General features: G+C 35.4%; 2 protein-coding genes across 2 annotated transcripts in view; one reads left to right on the forward strand and one right to left on the reverse strand.

Annotated features, from left to right (window-relative positions):
- Positions 1–9574, forward strand: part of LOC129253839 (glutathione synthetase-like) — a 29155-nt gene extending 19581 nt beyond the window's left edge. The window contains exon 10 of the mRNA XM_064095356.1: positions 5157–9574. Coding sequence (XP_063951426.1) covers positions 5157–5280 — 124 coding nt within the window. The 3' untranslated portion in view covers positions 5281–9574. The remainder of the gene's footprint in view (positions 1–5156) is intronic.
- LOC129270014 (glutathione synthetase-like) lies at positions 7830–25745 on the reverse strand. The gene is made up of 10 exons (XM_054907447.2): positions 25370–25745; positions 22587–22662; positions 21753–21901; positions 17105–17227; positions 16428–16595; positions 15980–16049; positions 15278–15469; positions 13129–13210; positions 12692–12884; positions 7830–12241 (listed from the first exon to the last, which is right to left on the reverse strand). The coding sequence occupies exons 1-10, from the start codon at positions 25729–25731 to the stop codon at positions 12073–12075; spliced, it is 1584 nt and encodes a 527-aa protein (XP_054763422.2). The 5' UTR covers positions 25732–25745; the 3' UTR covers positions 7830–12072.
- Positions 25746–27194: the final 1449 nt, after the last annotated feature.

Below are 27194 nucleotides of genomic sequence, written 5' to 3' on the forward strand. Positions count from 1 at the left end.
AGAAGCGCAGTGAATTTTCAAGAAAACAATGAATGCATGAATATACATCATAGTTAGAAAATGTTTTGAACAAACATGAATAATGCATGTTGATGTTGCTGGCCATCCATAGTTGCGATTGATCGGATCAATCATAACTCTTTGTAAGATGGGGCCCAGATTTAGATTTACAATGATAAAGTGACGATTAACATTGGTTTCACAGACTTTCTCATGAAATCAGTGTTTACTGCAAATACTTTCATTCATCTCTAAGCTCTTTTACCTGTAGAAAAAATTATGAAACATGTTCATATCACACCCATTCTGAAATCTCTTCATTGGTTAAAGGTCAACGATCGCATCACTTTCAAAATCCTTCTCCTGGTATTCCATGCAATTAACGGCTCTGCTCCACAGTACAATATTAATCTAATAAAAAAATACACTCCTGTCAGGTCCCTACGTTCATCCAACTCAGGTTCCCTAGTTATTCCCAAATCCGTTAAGACATGGGGGGTTCGGGCTTTTGCTCATGCTGGCCCTGTTGTCTGGAATGATCTTCCCCTGGCAATCCGTGAATGCACTTCTATTGACACATTTAAACGTTACCTTAAGACTTATCTATTCAATGCTTCTTACTCTTAATTGTTCCTGAATCTATTACTATTATATTTGTACTTTTCTCTTTCGTTCTTTCTTTCTTTCACTGCGCCTTGGGCACTCTGCCGAGTGGATTTGGCGCATTACAAATATTATTATTATTTATGAGCTACATGTATGATACTAATACAACAACTAAATAGAGATATCCAGTGTAGTATCAATTGGCATTTAGCAGACTGCATATTTATACTGTTTATATCTGAGCTACAACACCTTACATGTTATAAAAGTATACTATACAGTGTGTCTTGAAAAATTCATGTCAAAGGTGTCATCATGTGCTTTATGTTTGTGAAAATGTGGAAGTGATGTGAATTGCAAGATAATTTTTTTTTTCATAGAAAGGATCCTGCAGAACAGTTTTATGAATTGCATTATTCAGTCATATGGCTTAATAATACCATTCATTGAGAAACCTTCATATTCTGAGCTAATCTTTCTATCCTTCCAAACCGCTGTCAATGTAAAAACTGTAAGAAAATATTTATATTAGCTCCCACATATACCATTCCCCTATAAAACAATGATCATGCATTTAATAACGATCTTCAACTAGCACCAAGTTTTCTACCGATGCGTACTGGTCCTCGGCTTCTTTGAGGATCGTCTTGTAGGCTTCGTAAGCCACCATTGCTGCATGAAGCCCGTACAAGGTGGTGAATGGTTCTAGTACTGTGCCTACAGCATTTCCTGCATTCTCACCATAAAATGCACACTGTAGGTACCAATTCTTCATGATGATGCTCTCACACAGCCAGCGGGCTCCGTTGCATAAGGATATGTTGATGAGAAACACCAAGGTCCACTTGATTTCGCAAATGTTTGCCATGTGAATCCCTTGCACCTGCAGTATGAAAGCTGTCATCAGCCATATCATGATGATGATCGCCAGGGAGTAGACGATAGCGTAGATAGACAGTGCTGTTAGGTGACTCAGGTTGGGTTCTGATTGGTCACCAAGGAGTAGTCCTAAGCCAGCTGTAAGTCGCATGATAGAATGACAGAAGATTCCACAAGAACACAGCAAGAGTAAGATATCATGGGATTCTGCTTTCCTTGGGGAAATGGAAGTGAACGTCTCTTGGGAGTGACGCGAGACGTACGCCTGATGCATGTGTAAGATAAAGAAAGGAAGAAGAAATACAAGGTCTATGCTCCATATTATCTCTGCTTTGTATTGAGGGTTTTCTTTGAAAGGGTCAACCAGATCACTGTAAAAAATTACAATGAGATATAAAATAGAGAATAATGTGGTGAGTACCCAGGTCCTCCTCAAGCACTTGTGGAGGTCTTGGATTGACGGATGCAGGAAGGTGTTCTGACGAACCTTGCAACGGATCATGTAAGCTCTGCAATGGACGAGGTAGTTCTTGATAAGTTGAATACAGTTATCACCTTGGAAGATATCTGTTTGAGGCACACGGTCAGAGGCAAGCGGTAACGAAGCTCTGCGCACAAAAGATAACCATATATGCCACAGAATGCAAAGAGCGATTATGGCACATTCTGCATTAAATGGCGTCAACATGAGAACAGCTCTTTGCTCTATTTTAGCATAAGTGCCATTCAGTTCGCATGGTTCACCTGGTAAACTGTAGGGAGACTTCAAGAGTGCACTGACTGGGTTCGCTATCTTAAAGATAGAAATCCATGCTGCTCCAGACACAAACAATACCACGGTGAAGACATTCTCAATGGTTGTGGCAAACACTGCATCGTAGTAGTTTACAGCAAACTGCATTGATATAGGTATCAAGGTAATTAGTACTAAGCTTTGGACAGTTGAGCTTGCCATTGTTATTTTACTAAAGTTTTTCCCTTGGAGATGAAGGAAACAGGTTATACTGGAAATTAAACCCAAAGCTGTACCAAGTGATGTGAAGATCAATAATACTCCATACATTATTAAGAAAGATCTGTTTCTCTTGCAGTCCATGAAACTATTCTGGGGAAGTTCAGGTGGAATGGTGCCCAGAGCCGACTGCTGGTTTGTGTCAAATGGATTAAAGATGGATGAACATTGAAGATTTTCTTCAGAAGAGAACACAGGGCTCAAGGAGCCGTCTGAAAGCTGAGGACTGCTTGGTCGACCTGATGGCATGGGAGAGGTTTGTCTGCCAATGCGATGTCTAGGACTTTGGAAAACAGGGTTTTCATTAAGAACACTGCTGTTCAGGCGTAGCATTTGGACGACAGGTGACCTGTGGGAAGATCTGCTTGTGGACAAACCAAGGATTGCTGCGCAATGGCTGCATCGCATTGGCCAGAAGATTGTCTGGTTTTCATGATGTTTCCCCTTGTCCTTTACAAATCTGAACAGCTGCACAATGATCATCAAGGTAATGGTAGACAAGCTTAACTTGCCGGTGATGTAGAGCACCAGAGGTGGTGCATCAGGACCCAAAGGAAGAAGAGACATGAAGGTGATACCAACCCCAGTACTCGCTACCAAGCATAAAGATAATAGACCGCTCATATCTGTGTCGCTTTTGAGCATTTTGCCTAGCCACCCACAAGACATTGTCCTCAGAATTCTCGCCGTTTGAGCTCTAATATCTTGCAATATGGCTGTGATCTTGGCACTCTCTGCAGGGTTCACACTGTAGGTACAATCTTGGAGACCAACTTCTGATCACCTTTCTGTTCAGCTTATTGTCTCAGCGTGATGTGGTTCTTTCTATTTCCAGCAAGTGGTAATGAAGTAGTTATTATAGGAGTTTGCAATTAAAACTTGAGGAATTGAGTGAAACTAAAATGAAAGCCCTTTCTTCATTATACAGCTTTTATGTGTGCTTAAGTATAAACAAAAGATTTGTTTTATGTTTGTAGTAATAACTAGCTGTGTTGTGTCGTAAATTAAAATTGTGGACCTCAAACTCTGCTGATTGAAACTGAGAGAAATTTGCCCTTTTTGGAGGTGCAATTTGCAGCTCTTATGGTCAATGGAGTGGAAGAAAAAGAAAAAGTTACAGAGGCATAATTGGTTTGGAAAGTAATATGCACCACTTGTAATTGAAGCTGAAGTACATTGTAGTACCATTTAAAGGCCAAATACACCTTAATTTGATAAAAGTGCAATGTATAAAGGCTACAGATTTAATCGGGTTTGTTGGGAGTAAAAAAGATTTACTGCATAATGTGCATTTATAAGTTTTCAATTTTTGCTTAATGCAGTGATACATGCACTGCATATATTGAATTTACTCTCAGTGATCTACGCATGTATCCTTGTAAAGCAAGCCAATAATATCGGGCAAACACTCAATATCAGATATTTTATTTTTTGATATAGATTTTATGATTATAAAAAAGCTGTCCATTATAAGTTTTACAACGAAACCATATGACAGCTTTTTATGTTCCAGGGGGGGGGGGGGGTTCAACCATCTTTACATTCTGGAAACTTGTATAGTATTAACATATGTGTTTACATACAAGTGTAAGAAATGTGTGTGATGTCATTGTCTCATCCTTTTTTTCATACCAAACATGTCATGTGACATGTACCATTGTATAATGAAAACATTTCAAAAACATAAATGTTAATTTCGTATTTCACGTCAGATTTTGGTAAATATTTCCCCTTTACCTTTAGTTCTCTTATCTCTATTTATTCAAATCAGTTAAATGTTCGGGGTGAGACTTTGCCTTTAATCATAAAGCTCTTATGATCATGTTAGTGTAGCAATGGAGAAACTAATTGAGCTCTTTTAGTTTCTAAAGTTATATATGACCTCGAACACCTCTTGCTCCTTTATTTTTCAGCAAGTTTGGCATTTCCTCTGCTTTATATCATAAAAAGTTTAGCTTATTGCTCCAGTGGCCCATTGCAGAAAGAGTTGCGATCAAACGTAACTCAAAAAATCTCAATAAAGCACCCGTATTCGGGACTTGTGCTTGATATTTTGACTTGCGTTTAAATGCAACTCTTTCTGCAACAGGCCCCAGCTCTAATTAAAGCTTTAAAGATTGTTCACACACGGGAGATTACAGATAATTAATACTAAGGAAAGCCAATATTAATTTGCATGGAAACTTATGTGAGAAAATGTATTCACTCTCAGATTAGTTTTGAATAGGTAATAAAGAACACAAAAGACATTCTGATGAGCCATCTTTTCTTCTGCAATTTTATATCCTTAAGAAATCCGGATTCACTATGTATTTTTGCTCATCTATGAGTGAACACTTTAATATATTAGGTATCAAAATAAAGAAAATCTAAATTTTATAATGATGTAAATAATAATTTGTTTTCTGTTTTTTTTTTTTCTGAGATGCACTTTATGATACCATTTTTTTTTCATTAAGAACACAAATAAGTTCTATTCTACTCCTCTCTCCCTTCCTTTATCATACCCTTATATAGCATAGGCTGGTCCTTCCTGTAAAACATTGTTTTAAAACCACGGAAGAAGCTATCATGTATAACAAAAAGACCTATTAAATAAGTATATTTCTATTCAATTAATGTCTATTTTTTGTTGTCCTTTTCATATATTGTTTGACAGTCATAACGGTGAAGTTGTGCTGAATGAGAGCAAAGGTCATCTCCTTCGGACCAAGAGCACTGATGAGAATGAAGGGGGCGTGGCTTCAGGATCATCCTGTTTAGACAGTCCTTTCTTAACTTGATGCTCCATGGTCACCTAGATTATCCAGGTTCCTGTTCAGCATTTCTTGATGGTCACACGATTCGTTCATCAAAATCACATTGAATCATTGGTATAATAGTACATGTTTATTGCATTTCATTTATTTTCTGCGACCTGAAATTGAATGAATCTTTCACCTAGTCATTATTAAGCGGTACTCCAGTCTGAAAATAATATGATTTGAAGAGATATAGAAAAATCAGACAGACAAAACACTAAAAAAATTGGACAAAGAGTAACAAAGTTATAAAATTGTAAAATTTTGCATTATTCCCATGAAACAGGCATGTCTACATGAAACTTATGATCTCATATCTCCATTCTCTGTATGTTATTATATGAAATTAGGTTTATTCAAATTTTTTCCTCCAAGAACTAAAAAAATTAGATTGGCAACTGATTGAGTGCATTCAATATTCATTGCTGCAACTGATTTCATTATACGGGAGACATATCATTCGCACATTTATCAAATAATGAAACAATTATGATTTCTTGTAATACCACAAGAAAAAGGAAAGTGGGGATGTGACATCATCAGTCCACCTAATGAATATTCATGATGATGTGCATGAATTATAAGTAGTAATAAAGTAATGTGATATGGATGATTTTTTAATGAATAATCACATTGATCATTATGTGGAGTTACTCATCTATGCAATCAATTTCTTAGTTTTGTGATACATACCCCAGGAGCCATGTTATGTTTTGAGTGGCATTGTACACATATCAGTACATGCATGTCAATGCAAAGGCTATATTTCAATGTGATTTTGCAGAACTAAGTCCTAAGAAGGAGCAGTTTCACAGAGCATTAAGTGTGACATAAATTCATGCTTACACGAAACTGTGCATATTAATGTGTAATCTGGACATGATCTGAACAGTGCAGTGATGTGTTATATATGCAACTGGGAATTTCCGTGTGACTGCCAATTTAAACATGATTTTAAATCACACTTGACTCTTTGTGAAACAGCCCCATTGTTTCTTTAATACCCCTTTCAAACTGGCCTCTTCATTTTTCCCCGGCGGACTTCTCCAGCATGTATTCCTCACTTCCCCGGCGAAGAAAAAAAATGTACCCTTTCGTACTGACATCTCTTCCCCGGCGAAAGTCGACGGGTGATTTTCTCGGGCAGATACCTAATTAATTTTATCAGTGAAGTTTTGGAGATGACGGCTGGTAAACACTTCTCAGCTGCTGCTGCTGATCAGCTCACTCTGCACGTCCATGCAGAATGAGAATGAACGAAAAGAAAATTGTAAACATCGCTTCGTACTGATTACAAAAAATGTGTAAAAAAACATATTCTAGAATTATTAGTAGCAAAACAAAAATAAATCAAAGTATTTTGATATTTTAAGCGCATTTTCAGCATGTAAAATAACGCTTTAATAATAAATATCGTTAGTGAAAAAAAAAAACTGTATGTTCGAGGGTATTTAACTCTATGGAATGATGGAATCGCTCATAAAGCTAAGTGTGGCCTTCTACATTTAGCCACGGAAATAATAGCTAGTTAGCGCGCGGAATCTCAGTTCAGGGGATTTCGGGGTGAAAAAAATGACCTCTGACGTCATTAAGAGGAGAAGTTCTCCGGTTAGCTTTCATACTGGCTGTTTCACCGGCGAACTTCGCCGGGGAAACAGTTTCACTGGCGAAGTTCTCCACCTCACTTTTCATTTTAGACACTTTCCCCTTCGCTGGCAAACTTCACCGGCGAAGTTCAACAGGGAAAAGTGCAGTATGAAAGGGGTATTAAATGCTGCCTCTTTTTGCTTCCAAATGTGATTTCTTCAATGTTGTTTTATCTCTAATCTCATATTAAAGACAGTATTTTACCCTGGTTTATCAATCTTATAATTTTCTATTTTTTACAAATAAATTTATTTACAAATCATTGTTATAATAGAGAAGTGGAAGGAAAGAGCATCATCATAGCGGGAGAGTCAGTAACACTTCATAAGAGGAAAATGCTGACTGGAATAAATTAATGATGATCAGACTAAAAAATAGCATGATTGGGTTACGATCAAGTTGAAAGGTTGTTATGTCAGTAGGAACCTAGCACAAGCTACATGTAGTAGTATTATCAAAGATTATATGGCTGCATCAAACTCTTTGCCATTTTTTTGTACTGGGGTACAGGATGGTCTGTTCAGAAAGAATCTTATAGTTATTTGTGGTTGGAATTAAGATGTGTAATCACTAAGGGCCTTTTCACACGTGAATCTTGAATCATCATTGTAATAATGATTGCAATTGTAATCGTGACTGTGATTAGCGTTCGTGATTCTAATCATGTTCTATTATGGTTTCACATGTGCAAAATATTTGTCATTTGCCTTATTTTTCACTGGAATTATCATTCAAATTACGATTTTTTACAGTGTTAAAGGGTGGTAAATATTTGTGTTGGAATCACTTACAAACAATTCATATATATATATATATATTTTTTTTTTTTTTCTTTTTTCTGAATACTAGTTAAAACATGAAACACGACGCATTAACATCATTATGTCATCGATTTTGCTTTATTGAATTGTTTCTCAGTTATACAATAGGTCATTTTCATTCATCTTAAAGAGATGTCTATGTATTGCTACAGTATAGGAAAGAATAATATTTCAAAGTTTTACCATTTTTTTTTTCAATGGGATTTATAGTATTCTCTTCTTTGTTAAGTATGGTTATATAACCTGTGACATGAAATATGAAATTAATATTGAAAAAAATTGTTAGACGATAGTTTGTTTAGTTATGATCAAAGAATAATTAGAAGACTGACAACTTGCTTTTGTTCTAAAATATGTCATTCTGATATTTTTATTATTGAAAAAATGAATGTCTTCTTGTTATTCTCGAAAATGCTCTTAAGACCATTTATTATTTGATCGCCAAATATATGCATAGGCCTAAATCTTTATGAAGTGATACGAATTGAATGACATACAACTGTAATAGATAATTTGTATTCAGTAATCTCAAATGCAATCTAAATCTCTTCTTGGTGTTTGGTAAGACTTGCCAAAATATTTGTCAGTGGATGATTTCTTGATGAAAATGCATAATTAAGGAAGATAGCTCATTCTTTATCATTCTTTTTTTTAATCTTAAAGAAAAATATTTTGCATATATTTATTCAAGTATAATGTGTAAACATTGTTTCTTGCACAACTAAAAAATTCTGTATGAAATTTATATTCCTATTTCGTTCTATTTTGTTCATTTTGTATCCATACTTTTTTTTTCATTTACACAAAATTAATAAGAAATAGCAAATATAAAATAGGCTTTATATAAAACACTTACACAACAAAACATTACAAAAGTAAAGGTATAGCCTGAAACATAGACATATTTTGTTTATATCTTGAAACAAAAGACAATCATTATGCACAAATATCATATGGGGTATTGCAATAAACACACATCTAAAATCTAGTGTGAGTCCCTAAATCAAGTACAAGTCTTATACTGAAAAGCAAATTTGTAGTTGATTCCCATTCAATTTTTGACTCAAATTCCTTGCATCACCCATCTCACATGTTTTTTTTAAATAATAAACTGTACTTCTCAACTACACATGTGTATTGATATAATATTTCCTAATAGTATTTTGACTAAAAAGCACAATGTACTGCACAAAAATTACGATTTTATTTCTCGAATTATATAATCTGGTCACATAAAAAAATTATCATTTTAAGAAAAACTTTTAATTTTAAGAACTTTGCCATTATAATAATTACCGCTAAAACTGATATTTTGATTGGCTGCTGAGCCCTGTTACCATGGAAGTTGCTTTAATGTTAAAGTTACCCTAATACAAGTTTTTATGCAATGCAACTCATTAAAAGTAATGATATTCATGATTAACCATAATGATTTATGATCGAAATAAAACTTAAAGACCAAGTCTATTATGTAACGGTCTGACATCAAAATAAGTTAATGTTAGGATCATTCAACATGTTGCAAGGGAAAGCACTTTTTACATTATTCTAACAAAATGAAATGAAATAATTGAATATTTACTGGAATGTTAAATTTCATTTGTTTATTCAAACAATTTGATATTAGATTGGACTTGGCCCTGTTTGAATTTTGTAATTTCTTACCATTATTTCCATTATGGTCTGATTCTTTTTCTGTGCAAATATTTTATAATTACCATCGGGAGTCTTTATATTGTATGTGATTAACTTTTGATATGTATATCTGATTCATTGATTTATGAATAAAACATGATTTATTTACTTAACATACCGATTAAGTTTTCTAAATTATAATTTAGTGTCTTCACTGTGTTTGATATATTCTCACATTGTTAAGTCAGTTACACAAGTGATGTAATTCATCAAGGGCGTAGGCTGGTTTGAGCATGGGGAGGTACACATCCTGGAGAGGTGAAAACTAAAGTGGTTTGGGGGTGCAAATCTTGGAGAGGTGGAACTAAAGTTTGGAAAATCAGCTATTGATTGCAGCAGAAGGGGTACAAATTTTGTTTTACTTGCCAGTGGTCGGAAATCCTCTGTCTCAGCGAGAGGGTGCGCGTGCACCCTTCCCCAGCCTACGCCCTTGTTCATGGTTGAAAGTCGACCAAATATTCAGTCTTTTTGTCAGTGGTTATATGCTTAGACTATGTATGACTTTACTGGCTGACAAACTTTTTTGAAAACTCCTCAAAACAGTTTTTTAAAAATCTGGGCCCCCGTCTAACAAAGAGTTACAATTGATCCAATCAATCTCAACAGTTGGAAATCCATTCATACCATAATTTTTTCTAAAGGAAATTAGCTGAATCTCCTTATTAAACTGAGAATCACACTGAATTTCCAAGAGAATGATGAATATATGATTATGTATACATCATATCTAGAAAATATTTTGAACAAATTGTTGTTTAGATGGTGACATGCTGTTTTTCCATGGTTGTGGTCGGTTGGATCAATCACAACTCTTTGTAATACAGGACTCAGTTGATGTCGACAAGTGTATGATTTGTAATGAAGGTGTGAGGTTGAAAAAAAAAGAAGAGAAGAAAAAAAATGAAAAGGGGGCAATACAATGAATGAGAAGGGAGAAAAGGAGATGAAGAGGAATAAAGGAGGAGGTTTGACAGAGAATCTTTGTCAAAATGTACCAAGCCCAATACATCATTTCTCTCTAATTGAAGATAAGATTTTTTTACTTCTAAACATGCACTCTGACGATGAACATATTTGATTAAGGATTGAAATCATCTGTTCATGAGAAATACTACATGTACTTGTTTGTTAAAATATATACTTGGAAATCATGATTGAATGAAATCAAACAAAACTTTACCAAAATCTACTCAAAATGATAAGACATTATATGAAAAGAAAATGAAAAGAATGTATTGATTTCATGAGTTGATTTTAGCCCTCATTCAACTTGACTTGTCTGTAGTCACAACAGCTGTTGAAACATATTGTCTATTACAATTTGATTAATAGAAGTAATAATAATAAGAAGAATGAGAAGAGAAGAAACTATTTTACCCAGGGTACCCACTTCAATTCCAATATCTCATCTACCAGCAGACCCTGTTTAACATGATAAATTTATCATTATTCATAATATTATAATTCATCATACATTTGGATCAAACACTGTAAAACTAAAGTAACTGTCTTTCACAATGGAATGTATACAGCATGTTTTTTTTTTAGATATTAATTTATTCTTTGGTGAAAAAAATATTCTTTCTGTATGTTCTTACTGGAATAGACTAAATCATTAACGATTCCTCTACTCTTTAGCATTAAATATGTTTTCAAAGTTTGTGGGCATGTTGGAACTAGGTAGGATATAGTCCTTATAAAAAGACAGTGGGAACTTAAGGCCATCCTTGATGACTTCTGAGCTGCCCTCAGAATCCTTGGGTAATATCACATATGTGTTATTTAGAATGATGGTGTCAAAGGTCATCTAAGGGTCCAAATGTCAAATTTTGTTCAAATTGCTCTCATTTCCGTATATATTTCTGCATCAATAGTGTTTACACTTGGTAAAAATGATCATTGGGTAATACCTAATTTGTTCTTGAGGATGATTGAGTCAAAGGTCGCCTAGGGGTCAAAAGGTCAGGTTTTTGCTCTCATTTCTTCATCACTTGGTACAAATGATCCTTGGGTGATACCACATGTGTGTTCATGAGGATGATAACTTCATCTAGGGGTCAAAAGATATGAGGTCATGTCCATCCTTTTATAAAGTTTTTGTTAAACTTGCTCACATTTCTTGATTTCTGCATCTATTGTGTTTGCACTTGGTACAAATCATCATCACTAGGTAATACCACACATGTGTTCTTAAGGATCATTAGGTCAAAGGTCATCTATGGGTCGAAAGATCACATTGCATATTTCATTGATTGCAAAATCAGGCAAGACTTGTCTATGAGTTGGAACTATTCCATTGAGCCATTTTCACTGAAAAAAAACACTGTTTAAAATTTCAGGCACGTTTTTTTAACCTGTTACTCTAGCAACTATCATTAAACTTTTGTTTAAATTCTTCAGACAAGTTGTTACAACTTTAAGTCAGAACGTTTGGAAAAAATATAAAAATTCGGTTGTTTAAAATGTCGAACAATAGTTGTTACAGTGATGTGCTTAAAATTTAAAACAGCGTGTTTACAATGTTGGACTACTCCGGGAGACTCTGACAGATGTAGTGACCAAACTCAGTCACATATAGTGTATGTGTCCATGAAGTGAATCCATGTTCTATTCATTTTATGATTCTGTCTACTCCATTTTGCACAGCTTGGGGAGAATCAGAAAGATAAGGTGTGTCCAGAAATCCTGTTCCGGTCATAAGCCCTCCTTCGTTCAGGCCGATGTCTCTGGCTCGGTAGAGATACCCAGTTGTCTTATTGAAGACCACTTCATCGTTGTGGCTGCAACAAATCGAGAAACTTTATAAGTGTTAACCTAAGTAAACCCTTTCAGAGTTTATTAACATATAAACTAAATCAACATTTTTAAAGTTAGAGATTGTATCTTATCAAACCGGGTGTTCTTTTATTTCAAAATCAAGAGGTTGAATTATCATCTTTTTAAAGGTATCTCCATTTGTTTCTTACCATTAAAACCCTGCTTCATGACGAAATACATGACAAAGGTTTTATAATTTCACTTTAAGATACAAGTTTGAATTTTTCAGTACTTCTTTTTATAAAACTGATTTCTTTTTAGAATCTTTCTTTCATCGAGGAATAAGTTGTGGGAGCCTTTTTTTTAAATCAAATTAAGATGATCAGTATTTTTCTATAATTGTAGGTCTGAACATGATGTCAATGTTTGGAGAGGTTTTTTTTTATTCCCACCGATTCGGCGATTCCACCTACCTCACTAATGTTCCGAAGGGACCAAACTCACTAGCCACTTTCCCAAGTTGAATATCCGCGTTTCCATACTTCATGCAATAATTAAGATTGACTGGCGGATTGAACTTGTCCATCAGCATATAGGCTGCCCTCTCTGGTGATCCGCCGAGCTTTTCTAAGGCTTGCTTTATCTCCTCTCCGAACAGATTATTTCCTGAATATACAAATTCCATGTAATGTGAAAGAAAAGAACACTATCATTTGTTTACTTGTTTGTGAAGTCTTGAGAAAAATTATGCTGTATGGTTCTTGGCCATTTATCAGAAAAAAATTACTCTAAAACTAATTTGATACGGAATTGTGAAGAGCTCTGAGCAGTTGTAGATTGATATCACGCTATATAAAAGCTAATATCAAAATGCAAGAAATCACATAAATCAGTAGACATAAAACATTACCTCCACCTTCTCTCTGTGGCTTCATAACATACTTCATTGGGTTTGCAATAGCATTCTTTGCCGCGTCGTCACCATCCGGTGTCTATATATTACATGAAAAAGATTGGGAAAGGCTTCTATCAATTAATATTGGTGGAGTTGGCAACACTATGAAGTAATTTTACAATTTTATTAATATAACATTTGTCTACACCAGTTAAGATTTTAGTTGTAAAACTGAATTAGTGAGAAAAAGAACATGTCATGTCTGACCTTCGGTCCTTTGGGTATAAACAAGATTTCTCAATATGCTTTTTAGAGTGAGGGGGGGGGGGTTAAAATATAAATTTACTTTCCAAATGTCACACTCACTGGCATTACTCTCCCCGGAAAGTATTACTGCTATAGTAAAATACTATTAGTCAATCTAATTTAATAAACAATTGCCACACTCACTGATAGACATACCCACACCTACATCTTCCACTCGGAAGATGTAGCTGCAATTGTTTTTTGCCGCAATCCAAGGTAATAAACTATTCCCACACTCGTTGATACACACCCTATCGACATCACCATGGAACATATCACTGCTTGATTGCATTTATTAGTCAACCCAAAGTAATAAACTATTGCCACACCCACAAATAGACACACCCACATCCACATCACGACTTTGAAGGTAATGAATCCAACGTGTAACCTGCCATACTCACTGACAGCCATACTAAAGTACACCCACACCTACATCAACCCTTATATGGTATTCAATCCGAGATAATAAACATTTGCCAACTTTCCCCCCCAACATCTTCCCCTCAGAATACATTTCTTCAAATGAAATAGTCAATCCATTAAGTTAATAAACCTTTGTGGTGCCCATCACCCCCTTGGAAGAGCTGCTATTGTATTAGCTAACCCATTACCAGAGGCGTCGATCCTGGGTGGGGGCAGGGGGGGGGGGGGCGATCGCCCCACCAATGAAAATATTGGGGGGGGGCAAACATATCGTTTTGCCCCCCCCCCCCAATAATTCTGGAAGTGCAAAAATAAAATAAGATTGTAATGTTCAGCAAGCGAGATTGAGATACACAACTCGTTCTCTATTTCAAATCGTGCTCAAAATGTCCGCTTTTCAGATTGGAATACAAAAATGTTCAGCTCGCGCTTCGCGCTCGCATCATTTCTATAGCAAAAACCCATACTTTTCATGGTTAAAAAGGTAAAAAATATAATGTACCATTTTCAGTTCTAACCCTCAAAATAACTCCCGCTTCGATTTGCAATAGTCTTTTGTCGGATATCTTGTTCTTTATAAAAAAAAAAAGTCCATTATACTGTCTTTTTTTTTCAGATCGAAATATCAAAATTTTCAGCTTCGCGCTCGAGCTTTTAGAGAGAGATTTGTTCTTTTAGATACCAATCTTAATCATTGGTACCAAAAATGCTTAAAATATCAAGCTTTCAGGTCAGAATATAAAGAAATTTCAGCTTGCTCTCGGCTCTCGCATTATCTGTTTAGTGAGATATGTATCCTCCTCATGAGTTACTATACAAACAGTCCTAAACAGGTACGCTTTTCCTGTTTTAAGGTCAGTATACTAAAAAATTTCAGCTCGCGCTTCGCGCTCGCATTAATTTGTTGGTGAGATACATGTCTGTATCTCATGAGTCATATATACATATGTATATATATATATATATATATATATATATATATATATATATAATATGCCAATGTGTGTGTGTGTGTGGGGGGGGTGTTTTGTACGATCGAGCGCCCGTTTGGAACGTTGATTCATGATTTTGCCCCCCCAATCTGAAAAATGGATCGACGCCCCTGCCCATTACCATGCCCAACGATAGACTACCCACACCCATAAACACAACACAACTTGGAAGGTATTCATTCCAAGGTGGTAAACAACTGCGGCTCGTTCACAAATAGACACACCCACATCATCACATCTGAAGGTATTACCTCGGAAGATAATACACATTTACCACGCCAATTGATAGACACACCCACACCCACATCTTCCCTTTGGAATATATTTCTGCTAGAGAACTATTAAATCCAATCAGTTAATAAACCATTAATACGCCCACCAATAGACTTGCCCACGCCTTCCCCTTCTACACAAAATTGTTGGGGTGCGGAAAAACTTACTAGATCCAGTGTGTAATGTCCTGAGAAAACGCTCCGTATATTGTCCACTCTCTCCCTTCCTTCGATAAAGTTTTCGACCGAGCCAGGCTCGGCGAGTACTTGTTGAATCTTTTTGGTCCCTGCTAGCTGTTCAGACACAGAAGGACATACAGCCGCCCTGGATCGCTCACCTAACAACCTTGCCTTCCACTCCTTGGGGATATTGAATAAAATGAGAGACCAAGAATGATAGACCTGATAATCACATTCGCTTTTAAAATGGGTAGGCCTACGTTTGACGTTCATTGTTTGGCAGACTCTTCACCTTTTCTATCACATTCTAGCTTGATAGCATCCAGTAACATGCAGTGTATGCTCAATACCCACTCCCTGGGGAATATCTCAGCAATAGGCAGTCAAACCAGCACGGTATATTAGCAAAGTTATATGTTTCATTGAAGCATACATTATCCTGATAAAGGATAATGAAGCACTCGGAAAATGCCAATTTGAGAGGATAGAGAGCATGCAGTAATCTAAAAAAAAAAAAAAAAAAGAGAAATGAGAAAAATGATAGGAAAATCCATGCGGTAGACAACATTGTTTCATCTATGTTTAAATAAAGTGATCCGTACTCACACCAATAAATCACAATACCTAACTAACATTGTCTTTTTCAATAATTGGCATAGAAAAGTAGACACAATCTTATGGCAAACTTACCAGTTCTGTCGGATAATCGATGGGCGAGTATCCAGTTCGATAGTAAAGAATTGCAACTTCCATATCATCTCTGCAAAAGGAAAAAAATTGAAATAGATGACAGTCATTTTCCAATACGAGGAAAACAATGACATTTCGGCTTTCATGGGGCGTTGCAACTTGCAAGGTACTTTTTTCCCATTAGCAATCGAGTGTAGGGCCCCTAAAAAATGAATGGGGAGATGTAAGAACATGCCAGTTAAAGAAATCATTACAAATTTCCGTTTAATCAATGAATTAATTGTGTTTAATTTTGAGACTGACGATGGATTTGGAATTGAACCTAGGCCTATATAAGATTCTTACTACGCATACATTAAGGGTTTCTTGGGTTCAACATTTCATTTATATTCAACCAATAGAATCCATATTTTAGTATATTTTTTTGTCTGATGACACAGTAACTCACATGAATAATCTTCTCTCGTCTCCCCGTAGTTCGGCTCGTTGGCCTATCTCTGGTAGTGTCCTTCTAATGACCTTCACCCGATCATCAAGCTCCTTGATACCGTACTCTATCCATCTCTGATCAAATTTGTTGCTCTCTTCTGGTCGTACAACAAATAATATGACTGCTCTATTCATGAAAAGGGGGAAGGGTAAACGTTTTTATGAGCATACAGTGAGATATAGAGTGTTGTCATTCATTCAGTGTGTGACAATAATGATGCCTTGCTCAAGGTGTCTTATATACCCGGGAATCAAACCGCAAGCTTTCATGTGTCGACCAGGCACCAAAACACCCGGGCATGCAACGCACCTCCACAGTTATAACTGAGATAATATTAATAGAAAGATCATAAAAGATGAAGCCAGAAGCAAACGATTATTTTTTCATTTCACGTTTATACCATGTCGAAGACAATGTGATTTCCGAAACTCGTTTGTTTCAGATCTACTGAAGATATGAAATCCATAACTATACTAGGATGAAAAATATTTCATAATTCATCAAACCATCAACCTCAATTGGGTTCATTCGTGTTGTTTTAATTTGAATAATTATCCTCATCGTTCAAAGTCCATACAATATAATATTAATCCAACATTCATCAATATATTTCCCGTGAACGGTTAAGCACTTACTTTGTTTCTCCGTATAATCGCCACGTCGTCACCATACCATCTGCTACCCCTTCCATTCCGTAGTTGCCCGGTACACGATCTAATACCTTCTCTCTACTCATACCAAGCTGCTCTAAACTAAACCTTTATTTTTAGAACAAAGTAAGAAAAGGGTGAAAAGCATGTTTGGTTATTTCGAAGAAGACTGCTGAACAATAATTGGTACTAAATTATTATATTTTGAACAAGTAAACTTACTATTAAAAACAAAAACTGGGGGAACACTTCACTTAATCTTCATTTCAATTTCATAATCGTGATTATGATTTTTTTTTTTTTTTTTTTTTTTTTTTTAATATAAATCTCGGTCTCGATACCGTTATATTAAATGGTTGTACAATATCCATGTGCTTTATGTAAGTTAGCCGTTAAGAGAAATCATAAAGGTCTTTTGTGCACTTCGTGTGACAAATGGGTACATATATCTTGTGCCGGCGTACCACTGAACTTGTACAATAATGTGTCCCATCATTTTAATAACTGGGAATGCCCTAGGTGTATTATGCAAAATTTGCCATTCTTTGACTTTGATATTGATGTAACCGGTAAGGCTAATGATGTTCATGGTAAGCATGGATCTGCCCAATGTAACGATTCTCTTACACGTGACTTTATTTACTCGTGCCTTTCAGGTAAAGGAATTAAATTTACTCAGTTGAATGTAGTGAGTCTTTATAAACATATCGATGAGATACGCACTATCTTGAGTTGTAATGACATACATTTACTTGCTCTCAATGAAACGAGACTTGATACGTCCATAACTGATAATGAAATAGAAGTTTCACATTACAACATTGTTCGTAAAGATATGAATAGGTTAGACGGTGGTGTTTCATTTTATATTTATGAAAGTGTAAAGTTCAGTATAATTGAGGATTCTCCTATGTCAGATTTTGAAGCCATACCTGTTGTCATAAATATAAAAAATTCTAAACCAATAATGCTCTTAAATTGGTATCGACCGCCGAATTCTAAGTCTGATATTTTGGACCATTATGAAAACTTTTTGGAATATTCGGAAACTCTAGACTGCCATCTTATTATCATGGGTGATATCAATCTTGATATATTGAAAGAGGTTGACGATTGTACCACGAGACGATATAAGCAGATTAACAACGTATTCTCATTATCTTTTGTCAATACTACTGAATGTACCAGAGTTACAAGTCAATCTGCCTCTCTTATTGATCACATGTTAACTAACAATAGTTCTATGATTAAGTCCTCTGGTGTCATACATAATGGTGTTAGTGACCATTCGATGTGCTATCTCGTTTGGAAATCCCATCATACTCATTCTGGTGTCAAGTATTGTACCTACAGGAAATTGAAAGATGTTGATATCAATAAGTACAAGTCTGATTTAACTCAGCAAAACTGGATTGAGGTTGAGTCGGAAAATGATATCGATAAAGCTACTGATAAATTTGAAAAGCTGTTCCTAGAAGTTGTAAATACACATTTGCCTCTTAAGACAAAGAGGGTTCGAAAAATGCAATCACCATGGATAAATGAAAGTATATTTCAAGCAATGAAGAAAAGAGACATGGCTAAAACAAAGGCTATCAAAACCAAAAATGAGAATTTTTGGAAAGATTATCGTGTATTAAAGAATAAAGTATCATCTCTGATCAGAAAGGCTAAGAAAGATTATTATACAGAACAACTAACCAAAGATAAAAATTTGAATAATTCATGGAAAACATTATCTTCTTTGTTACCCAAGAACATTTCTTCGTCTCCACCTCAATCCAGTCAAAGTCAAACCATGGCCAACCAATTTAATCAATATTTTGCAAATATAGGTAATTTGTTGAACCTGGCCTCTGCGACAGAAAATGACTTAGTGCATGATGAAAACGTTACTGGTATGGCAGTTGAACATCCATTGAAACTTTGTACTGTAAGTCAAAATGATATATTGAAAGAAGTACTACAACTGAAAAATAAGAAATCCGTGGGTTTAGACGGAATACCCATTCATATCCTAAAAATGTCCATAAATGAAATTATACGTCCAGTTAGCTATCTTATGAATGAATCCATCGTTCAAGGTGTCTTTCCAAAGAAATGGAAAATTGCCAAAGTTATTCCGTTACACAAAAAAGGTGATCGATCAAATCCTAATAACTACAGACCGATTTCTATTCTTTCTTGTTTATCGAAGGTTCTTGAAAGATTAATCCATAAACAGCTCGTACAACATTTAAATTGTAATAACATTATCACTTTGGACCAATCAGGCTTCCGTCCTAAACATTCTACCTCAACCGCCCTAATCAAAGGGATTGGTTAATAGACCTTGATGATGGAAAATACACTGGTGCGGTCTTCATTGACCTCCAAAAAGCTTTTGATATGGTAAACATTCAATGTCTACTTGAAAAACTTAAAAGAGCTGGGATTAAAGAAACGAATTTGAACTGGTTTCATAGCTACCTTTCAGACAGAAAAATTGTAATATGTATTCATAACTGCAACTCTGAAGAATTACCAATCAGGCAAGGGGTTCCTCAAGGATCGATACTAGGTCCGCTGCTTTTCATAATTTTTATCAATGATTTACCTACTATTTTCAAGTCATGCAACATCCATCTCTATGCAGATGACACTGTGATTTACTTTTCTCATAAAGATCCCCACGTAGTTCAATCAACGTTAAATAGAGAGTTGCTCATTCTTGATAGATGGATGGACATGAATGGACTTAAAATTAATTATGACAAAACAATGTGCATGCTTTTTGGAAATAGACATATGCTAAAAAAACACATTGGATTAGATTTAAAAATTATCTTCGCTGAAATACTTGGGTGTGTATATTGATTCAGAACTGAAATGGGATGTTCATGTTATCCACTTAAGTGAAAAGGTGGGTCGTATGATCTCGTTCCTCCGTAGTTTAAGTAAATTTATCAATAGGAATAGTTTGAAAATTATCTATCAGAGCGTTATACTACCCAACTTGGATTATGCTGATGTAATATGTCAATCTTCCTATGACAAATATACAGATCAGCTACAAAAGTTGCAAAATAGAGCTGGTAGAATTATCCTTAATATTAATAATCGGTCACATGTTTCTACTGACTCAATTCATGAAATAATGGAATGGTAAACCCTGAAGTCTAGGCAAAACTTTCATATTCAAACAATGATGTTTAAGATCCTCCATGATTTGGCTCCCAAATATCTAACAAAATATTACACCTCAAGACCTTACCATCTTCGAAAAAATAATTTGTGCCTCCCCAAACCCAGAACTAATTATTGCAAACGCACATTTTTCTATAGGGGGACTAAGTTGTTTAACAGTATCCTAAATAATATTCGTAATTGTATGACCTTAAATTCTTTTAGATCAGCGTTGTCACATTTGAGACATTGATTTTTTTTTTTTTGGGGGGGGGGTAGTGGGGCAGGAGTAAGCAAACTGATAGTGATTTTTTTTCTTCTCTCCTTTCCTTTTTTCTTTCTTTCTTTTTTCTACCTTTTCTTTTCTTTCTTCCTTCATTTCCCTCTTTTGTCTTTTCTTTTCTGTTCTCATTTTCCGCTCCCTATGACTCTCTTTTTACTTGGTCCCCATGGAAGACCAGCCGCACATATAATTGGTGCAGCTGAATATGGGTTATCCAACCGTCTCCTGTCTTAAGTTTGATCTTTTAACTTTCTTAACATGTTTCAATCAATCATTTTTTTTTTCTTTTTTTTTTCTTTTTTAATCAATGTTTATAATTTATTTCATTATGTATGTGTATGTTACTCCTTGTATCTATTGTATATATATTGTTATGTATTTTTATGACGGAAATAAAACAAACAAACAAACAAACATTGAATTACTCGCAAACAAAATAAGAAATAAATCAGGATGCCAATCACAAATATTAAGATCGACATTATTGGAGAATATACAATTAATTCTGGAAAATCGAATGTTTATATATGCATTTCAGCTTATCGGTTTTGTCATTATAAATTCACTTGTTGACTTTGATACTGACTGCCCGACAGGATGACTGAAAAGAAACAAGTTTGACAGGCAGACAGACCGACTGATAGACTGGCAGTCATAATTACCGACAAAATGTCTGACAGACCGTCGGAATGACTGACAGACAAAAATATTTGACAGAATATTAATGTAGGCAGAAATGTCTGACAGACTGACTGACAGTCACTTAATTATTTAATAAATTCGTCACTTACTTGATAAGTAAGTTGATTTGTTGGTAACTTAGTCAATAATGAGTAAGTCAGTTTGTAAGTTAGTCAATTAGTTATTAATTTAATCGTTTACTAAATAAGTCACTTATTAAATCAATTAGTTAATAAGTTAGTCAATACCATTGGTAAATTAGTCAATTGGTTAATAGTTCCTCAATTCAAAAGTTAGTTATGTAAAATAAATAAATTAGTCAGTTAGTGTGTCAGCCGGTTAGTTAGTCAAGTAATAAGTTACTCAGTTTAACCAAATTTTGTGCATAAATCACCTTATGAAAACAAAGGGAAATTAAATACCCAAATTCCATTACATATTCCATTTAATTCCATTCAATTTCATTTCATTTATATTCCATTCAGTGATACTCTATTTCCATACCTATGTACATCTACTAATCTTGTACTGAGAGCTGGACACCCTGCTGCTATGGTGTTAATCTCTACCATGGATAGGTCCAGGAAAGGTTCGCCATCTTTCTCCTTGCAATCCACCATATAGTCCGTCCGGTTGATACAAAGTCTGAAAAGCTTTATTTAAAGAAAAAAAAAGATAATTCTACTTTAAATCCGATAATCTCAATGAGGCATATTTGTAATTTGTTTGGAAAGTATATTAGCGAACATCTGCCCCCGGATATTATCTATCTTTAAAAAAAAGAACTCCATCCATAAATATAATGACTTGCACCTTTAGGATGCAGTTCTCATTCTTTCGAGAGCATGTAATCTTTAACCTTCAATAAAATTCTAAATTAGAAAAGAAAAGCATCTGACGCTATATCGTATAGTGTTTGAAAAAGAAATTGAAGAAAATGTGTATTGGTGATATACCTTGGTCACATTTGTTCTACGGCGGCCGTACGGCGAGTCGAAAACAGCCGTTTTAACATTTTTTTTGTACCAGCTACATATAGGTGGTTTAAATAAAAATGAATAAAACGACTGTTTTCGACTCGCCGTACAGCCGCCGTAGAACAAATGTGACCAAGGTATAAGCTCCTTTGATTATTTTTTCATGAATAGAGTTTAAACCTACGATATATTAATCATATATTTTTAGACATGCATTCGATTTCATTTTTGTCCCATCCCATTTAATTCAATTCCATTTCAAATATACCATTCATTTTCATTTTCCTATTTTTATTAGTACATCTCTGAGACAAAAAGATAACGGGATAACAAGCACGTATGTATTGACTCCAAAACTCACCTTCTTGTATCCTTCTCTTTTAACTTGTTGATGCACTTCATAAAGGCGCCTTGTGAATTCATCAACGGGGAATACACTGGGTAAGATGAATAGAATAATGAAACAATCGAAGGTTTTGATTTCAAAATGCTCTAAATCACCTAACAATAGATACCACCCCCACTGGTGTCGATCCGTGACGTCTTACTATTCAAGGGGGGTGAAACAATAGATCACCCCCCTTGACATAAATCGACACCCATGCCACCCCCCCCCCCCCCTTAAGTAGACCGATATAGCCCACGCGGTATTAGACTGATAAGTAGCCCAATTTCTCTCAGACATAGTGATAACAAATCATACACAAAGTTATTAGTTTTGATAATTTCTGTCGAAATGATACTACTAAGTTTCATCAAAGAAAGACAAATATTCTTGTGTAAGATAAGATAATCATACATGACACATTTTGCCTATCACCCCTTGTGATTCTGGTCTTATATGTGCTATTTATGAATCATAATAATGAGATGATCGAATATATGAATAATAAATATGAATACAATTTTTCTTCTCTTCTCACATTTTTTTTTTGGGGGGGGGGTGCAAAACCTTCACATATATTTATTCCTTATATTTTTTCAAAACCGTCTTAATCGATCATACTTATGTACAGGATTTTTTTTCACATGGCATAAAGATCAAATGCCGTTGTTCCCATGCTATCTATTTCGTACAATTTTTTCAAAACTAATACAGTCATGTAGATATTATGTGCATGCATTGAATGAATAGATTTTGAAAATGACATGAGAACTACCCATAGCATAATGACAATAGGTAATATGCAGGACTGGTAATATGCATGATTGTTTCCGACTGCTCACAGGCTCTGCCCATAATTTTTGTCCAGCCGGGGCATTTGCAGGGTCTATTTTGTTAGGTGGGCGCCCGGGGTGGGGGCTATTACCTCAACTGAAGTGATTTTGATTTATCTATTGATGAAACAGTGGTATTGTATTATTTCAAAACCAAATTATCTCTTGTCATGCTCTTTTTTCTTCCATTTTTATTCATCCGCTATATTTTTTCCCTTCGTATTTTCCATCTTGATTTATTCATAATTCGAAAAATAATGCTCATCCCCTGCTTCACCCTTGACAGTACCACCCCCTCAATATGAGCAATTTTACTGAGGTAGGATTTATTTCCATGATACCACTAATCCATAACCTAACCGCTGATAAGAACTAAGAATATAATTAATTGGTTTTATCGCTTTAGTGTACATTAATTATCGCGTCCTTGTCTTTGTGGGTTTTTTTTTAATCCTACCATCATGATCATGCCTATTGTGACATCCATTAACTTATGAAATTTCAATGTAGTCTTGAGAAAAATGCAATGGATGATGAAAAGGGCGGATCAAGGATTTCATTCACAGGAAGGGGCACCGCCAATTTTTTTCCAGCGATAATTTGTTTAAAACTTAAAAGAGACTTCTGAAAGAGAAATATCGAAACGCCCTATCCCCCCGTCCAGATTCGCGCCCTGAGAAATTTGTAAGCGTGGTGATAATTTGAGAGGGTAAAGCGATCACTATAATACGAAATGGGCAAGTTATTATGTCAATAACTATTATCATATTTGTTATGAAATTTGATAATAATGCTGCAGCCACTTTCCCCTACGAGTGCCCACATGCATGGCACGTCGAAAACGAAAGTTTTCGGTAATTCTGTACGGACAGGACATTGGACAGGAAGAACAAAAAAAATGTAACTTTGAGACAAGAAAAATCATTGAAAAAATACAGACCATAGACCGATAGGCCTGTTGATAAAGTTAATTTGAATCTTTAGATGGTTCTTTTTCAAGGAACATGGTAACGGTGGATTCACTGAACACGATACTATGATATCAGGTTATTGATGAAAACAGCTTTCTGCTGATATTTTGTACTTAAAAAATAAAAGATAAATAAATAAATAAACATATTGGAATCGAATTTACGTGTTGCTATGTCTGGTAGATTTCCGAGTTATCTTTCAGGTTGTAAATTTTTTTGTGTGAAAGTGTGCTTGGGATTTGAATGTTCAATCCTTCACCAGGTCCATGCATACATAACAATCACGAACATAAAATACAATCATGACGATACAACATACAATTCAAAAGAATTACATTGTCATCACAATGGTAAACAGGAACAAATTTACATGTATTAGTTGTTGCTATATCTGACAAGCCTCTGGTAAGCTTCCTGGTCATGATGTCAAGAACAACCTTTGTTTAACAGGGTTAAATAAAATTGATTTTGAATATGATAGTTAAAAAAAATAAGTCGACCATAATCATGATAATGCATAACAGCTAGCGAGTAGAATGAGTGCAATAACTGCTTGTTGCGTGTGATGGTGTGTATAGCCTATAGGGACATTGAGTTATATTATATCAGTAAGGTTAATTAATTAATTTGTTGTGTGTTTATGACAAAGGAGGAGGTTTCCTGGCCTTAAAAGACCACAGTGATTTACTGTACACCTCCCCACATGGCGTACAGGGAAGCTGCATGGGGCACAAGGACCCTTCAAAATGTTCACGACCATGAAGAAAAAAACGGAGAAAAAGAAGGAAAAGGATTTTCTTAATAATTATTTTGTCAAAATTTGTCACGAAATAAGACTTTTGTATAAAGAAGGTCTTTTTATTGCTCGCTCGCAGCTCTTTGCCCCATACGCGACGTTGTGACCCAACAATATTTTCCGATCATTACTTCACTGCATCTCCCAGTAAATACATACCTTCTAAGAGCTGCTTTGAGAAAATCATCGTCTTTGCTGATCCCCAGCATAAGGAGATTGATATCGGCCTGTAACTGCATTGCCTTGTTGTAGAGAAGTCTCGGGAAGGTGGATGGGAGCAGCGTAATGGGTCCATGTACCGTCTGCTTGGAGGGACGGAACAGTACCCCCATGGCATACGCCCGATCCTTCGTGTCTTCAGTTAATTCCTCTAATTTCTCTTTTGACACTGGAAGCTCAATCGCCGGCTGAAATTCGACCATTTTCGCAGATATTCCGGAAAGCCTCTGTGGAATACATATACGGCATGGGAACTTTGTACTATGCATATAGAGATATATTTTATATCTCAATGCTCGCATCGCTTTGGATAGCAGACGACACAGGTGAGCGGGCCGTGTGCACAAATACATGAACCGTGTGCACTTTTCCCCGTCAACGATCACATGGTACTCCACACTCAGTCGGCAAGCCCTGAAAAAGTATAGCTTCTTTTATCCAAGTGATATTCATGACTAGAGGGTTTTTGCATTGTTAATGAGCTTGGTGCGGACTAAAACACCTCTTTTTATTCAGCCATTGCTGCTCTAAATATTGACCAAATTTTGTTTTTGGTATCTTTGTAAAGAAGAATCATTCTTTTAGGTCATGTGTTTGGATTTTTAAAAGGATTTTGTAATATAGGTTAAAATTTTGATCTAAAATATGCTACAAAATAATAATTTTCACCTGACAAAAGCTGCTATTTTCACACTTTATTTTTGTTTGAGCCCCCCCCCAGGTACGCTAGTGCAGCCAATCATAACTCTGGATTTCATGCAATTACAAAATTTCAGAAATCTCGTCTTGTACCTTGGTGGGAAAAGTGTGATCTTGACCCGATTAAAAGGTGCCACATATCTAGAGTGGCATTGTGCCATTGCTAAGAAAATTGATAAACTACAAACTGTCTCTATATTTGAACAAATGTTTGGTTTTGAGTCTGACAAATTCCTAACTTTTTTGTTTCTCTTACTTAAATATTATTTTATAGATGCAAATTTCAAAATAAGCCACTAAGTTTTGAAGGTTATAAAGCCTTTATTGCTTCTTCTTCTTCTTCTTATGTTGGTTTGAGTGGCGATTAGTCATATTTGACTATTGTCGCCATTGACATTATTAATAAAAAATCTCACTTCTCACATAATAATATTATTACCAATATGATGTATACATATATAAAATATTTTTTTTGTATCCTTCTGATATGAAAGAGGATAATTATGATATGTACAAAAGTTTGCAGTAACTCTTGTCAAAATGGCATATAAACAAAACTTCACCAAAAACAAACCGCTATCTTCAGCTCAGTTCCAACTAGTTGCGCTTGCCCTGCCCTTTCAAAGATGCAATCATACCGGTCAGCACGGTACATTGTGCCGATTTTTCGGACATAAATGCCTAGGTCACCCATGCATAGACGAGGGGGCGCTAGTGTACCTGTGCTTACAGATGGGTTAAACATTAAAATAATTTGTTTCTTTTTTTTAAACAACAACAACAACAAGGCGAAAACACTTGTGGGCTTTGTTAGTTATATGTGCAGAATATATGTGGGCCATCCTGGGAAAATGGGTATTATAGGTGAAATTTTGGATTTTGTTTTTTTTATGTTTTCTGGTACATGGACACATGTACAATGTGTATACAAAATATTAGAGTCTAATTCATATTTAAATTAGAGATATGGCCAATTGAATCAGGGGTACCCCCCCCCCCTGCCTGGCTGTATGGGTCGTCATGGTAGTCGGGCTTATTATTCATCTTTCATGATATGGAAATGTTG

Source organism: Lytechinus pictus, chromosome 2 (genome assembly GCF_037042905.1).
Source record: "Lytechinus pictus isolate F3 Inbred chromosome 2, Lp3.0, whole genome shotgun sequence".
Taxonomy (NCBI): Eukaryota; Metazoa; Echinodermata; class Echinoidea; order Temnopleuroida; family Toxopneustidae; genus Lytechinus; species Lytechinus pictus.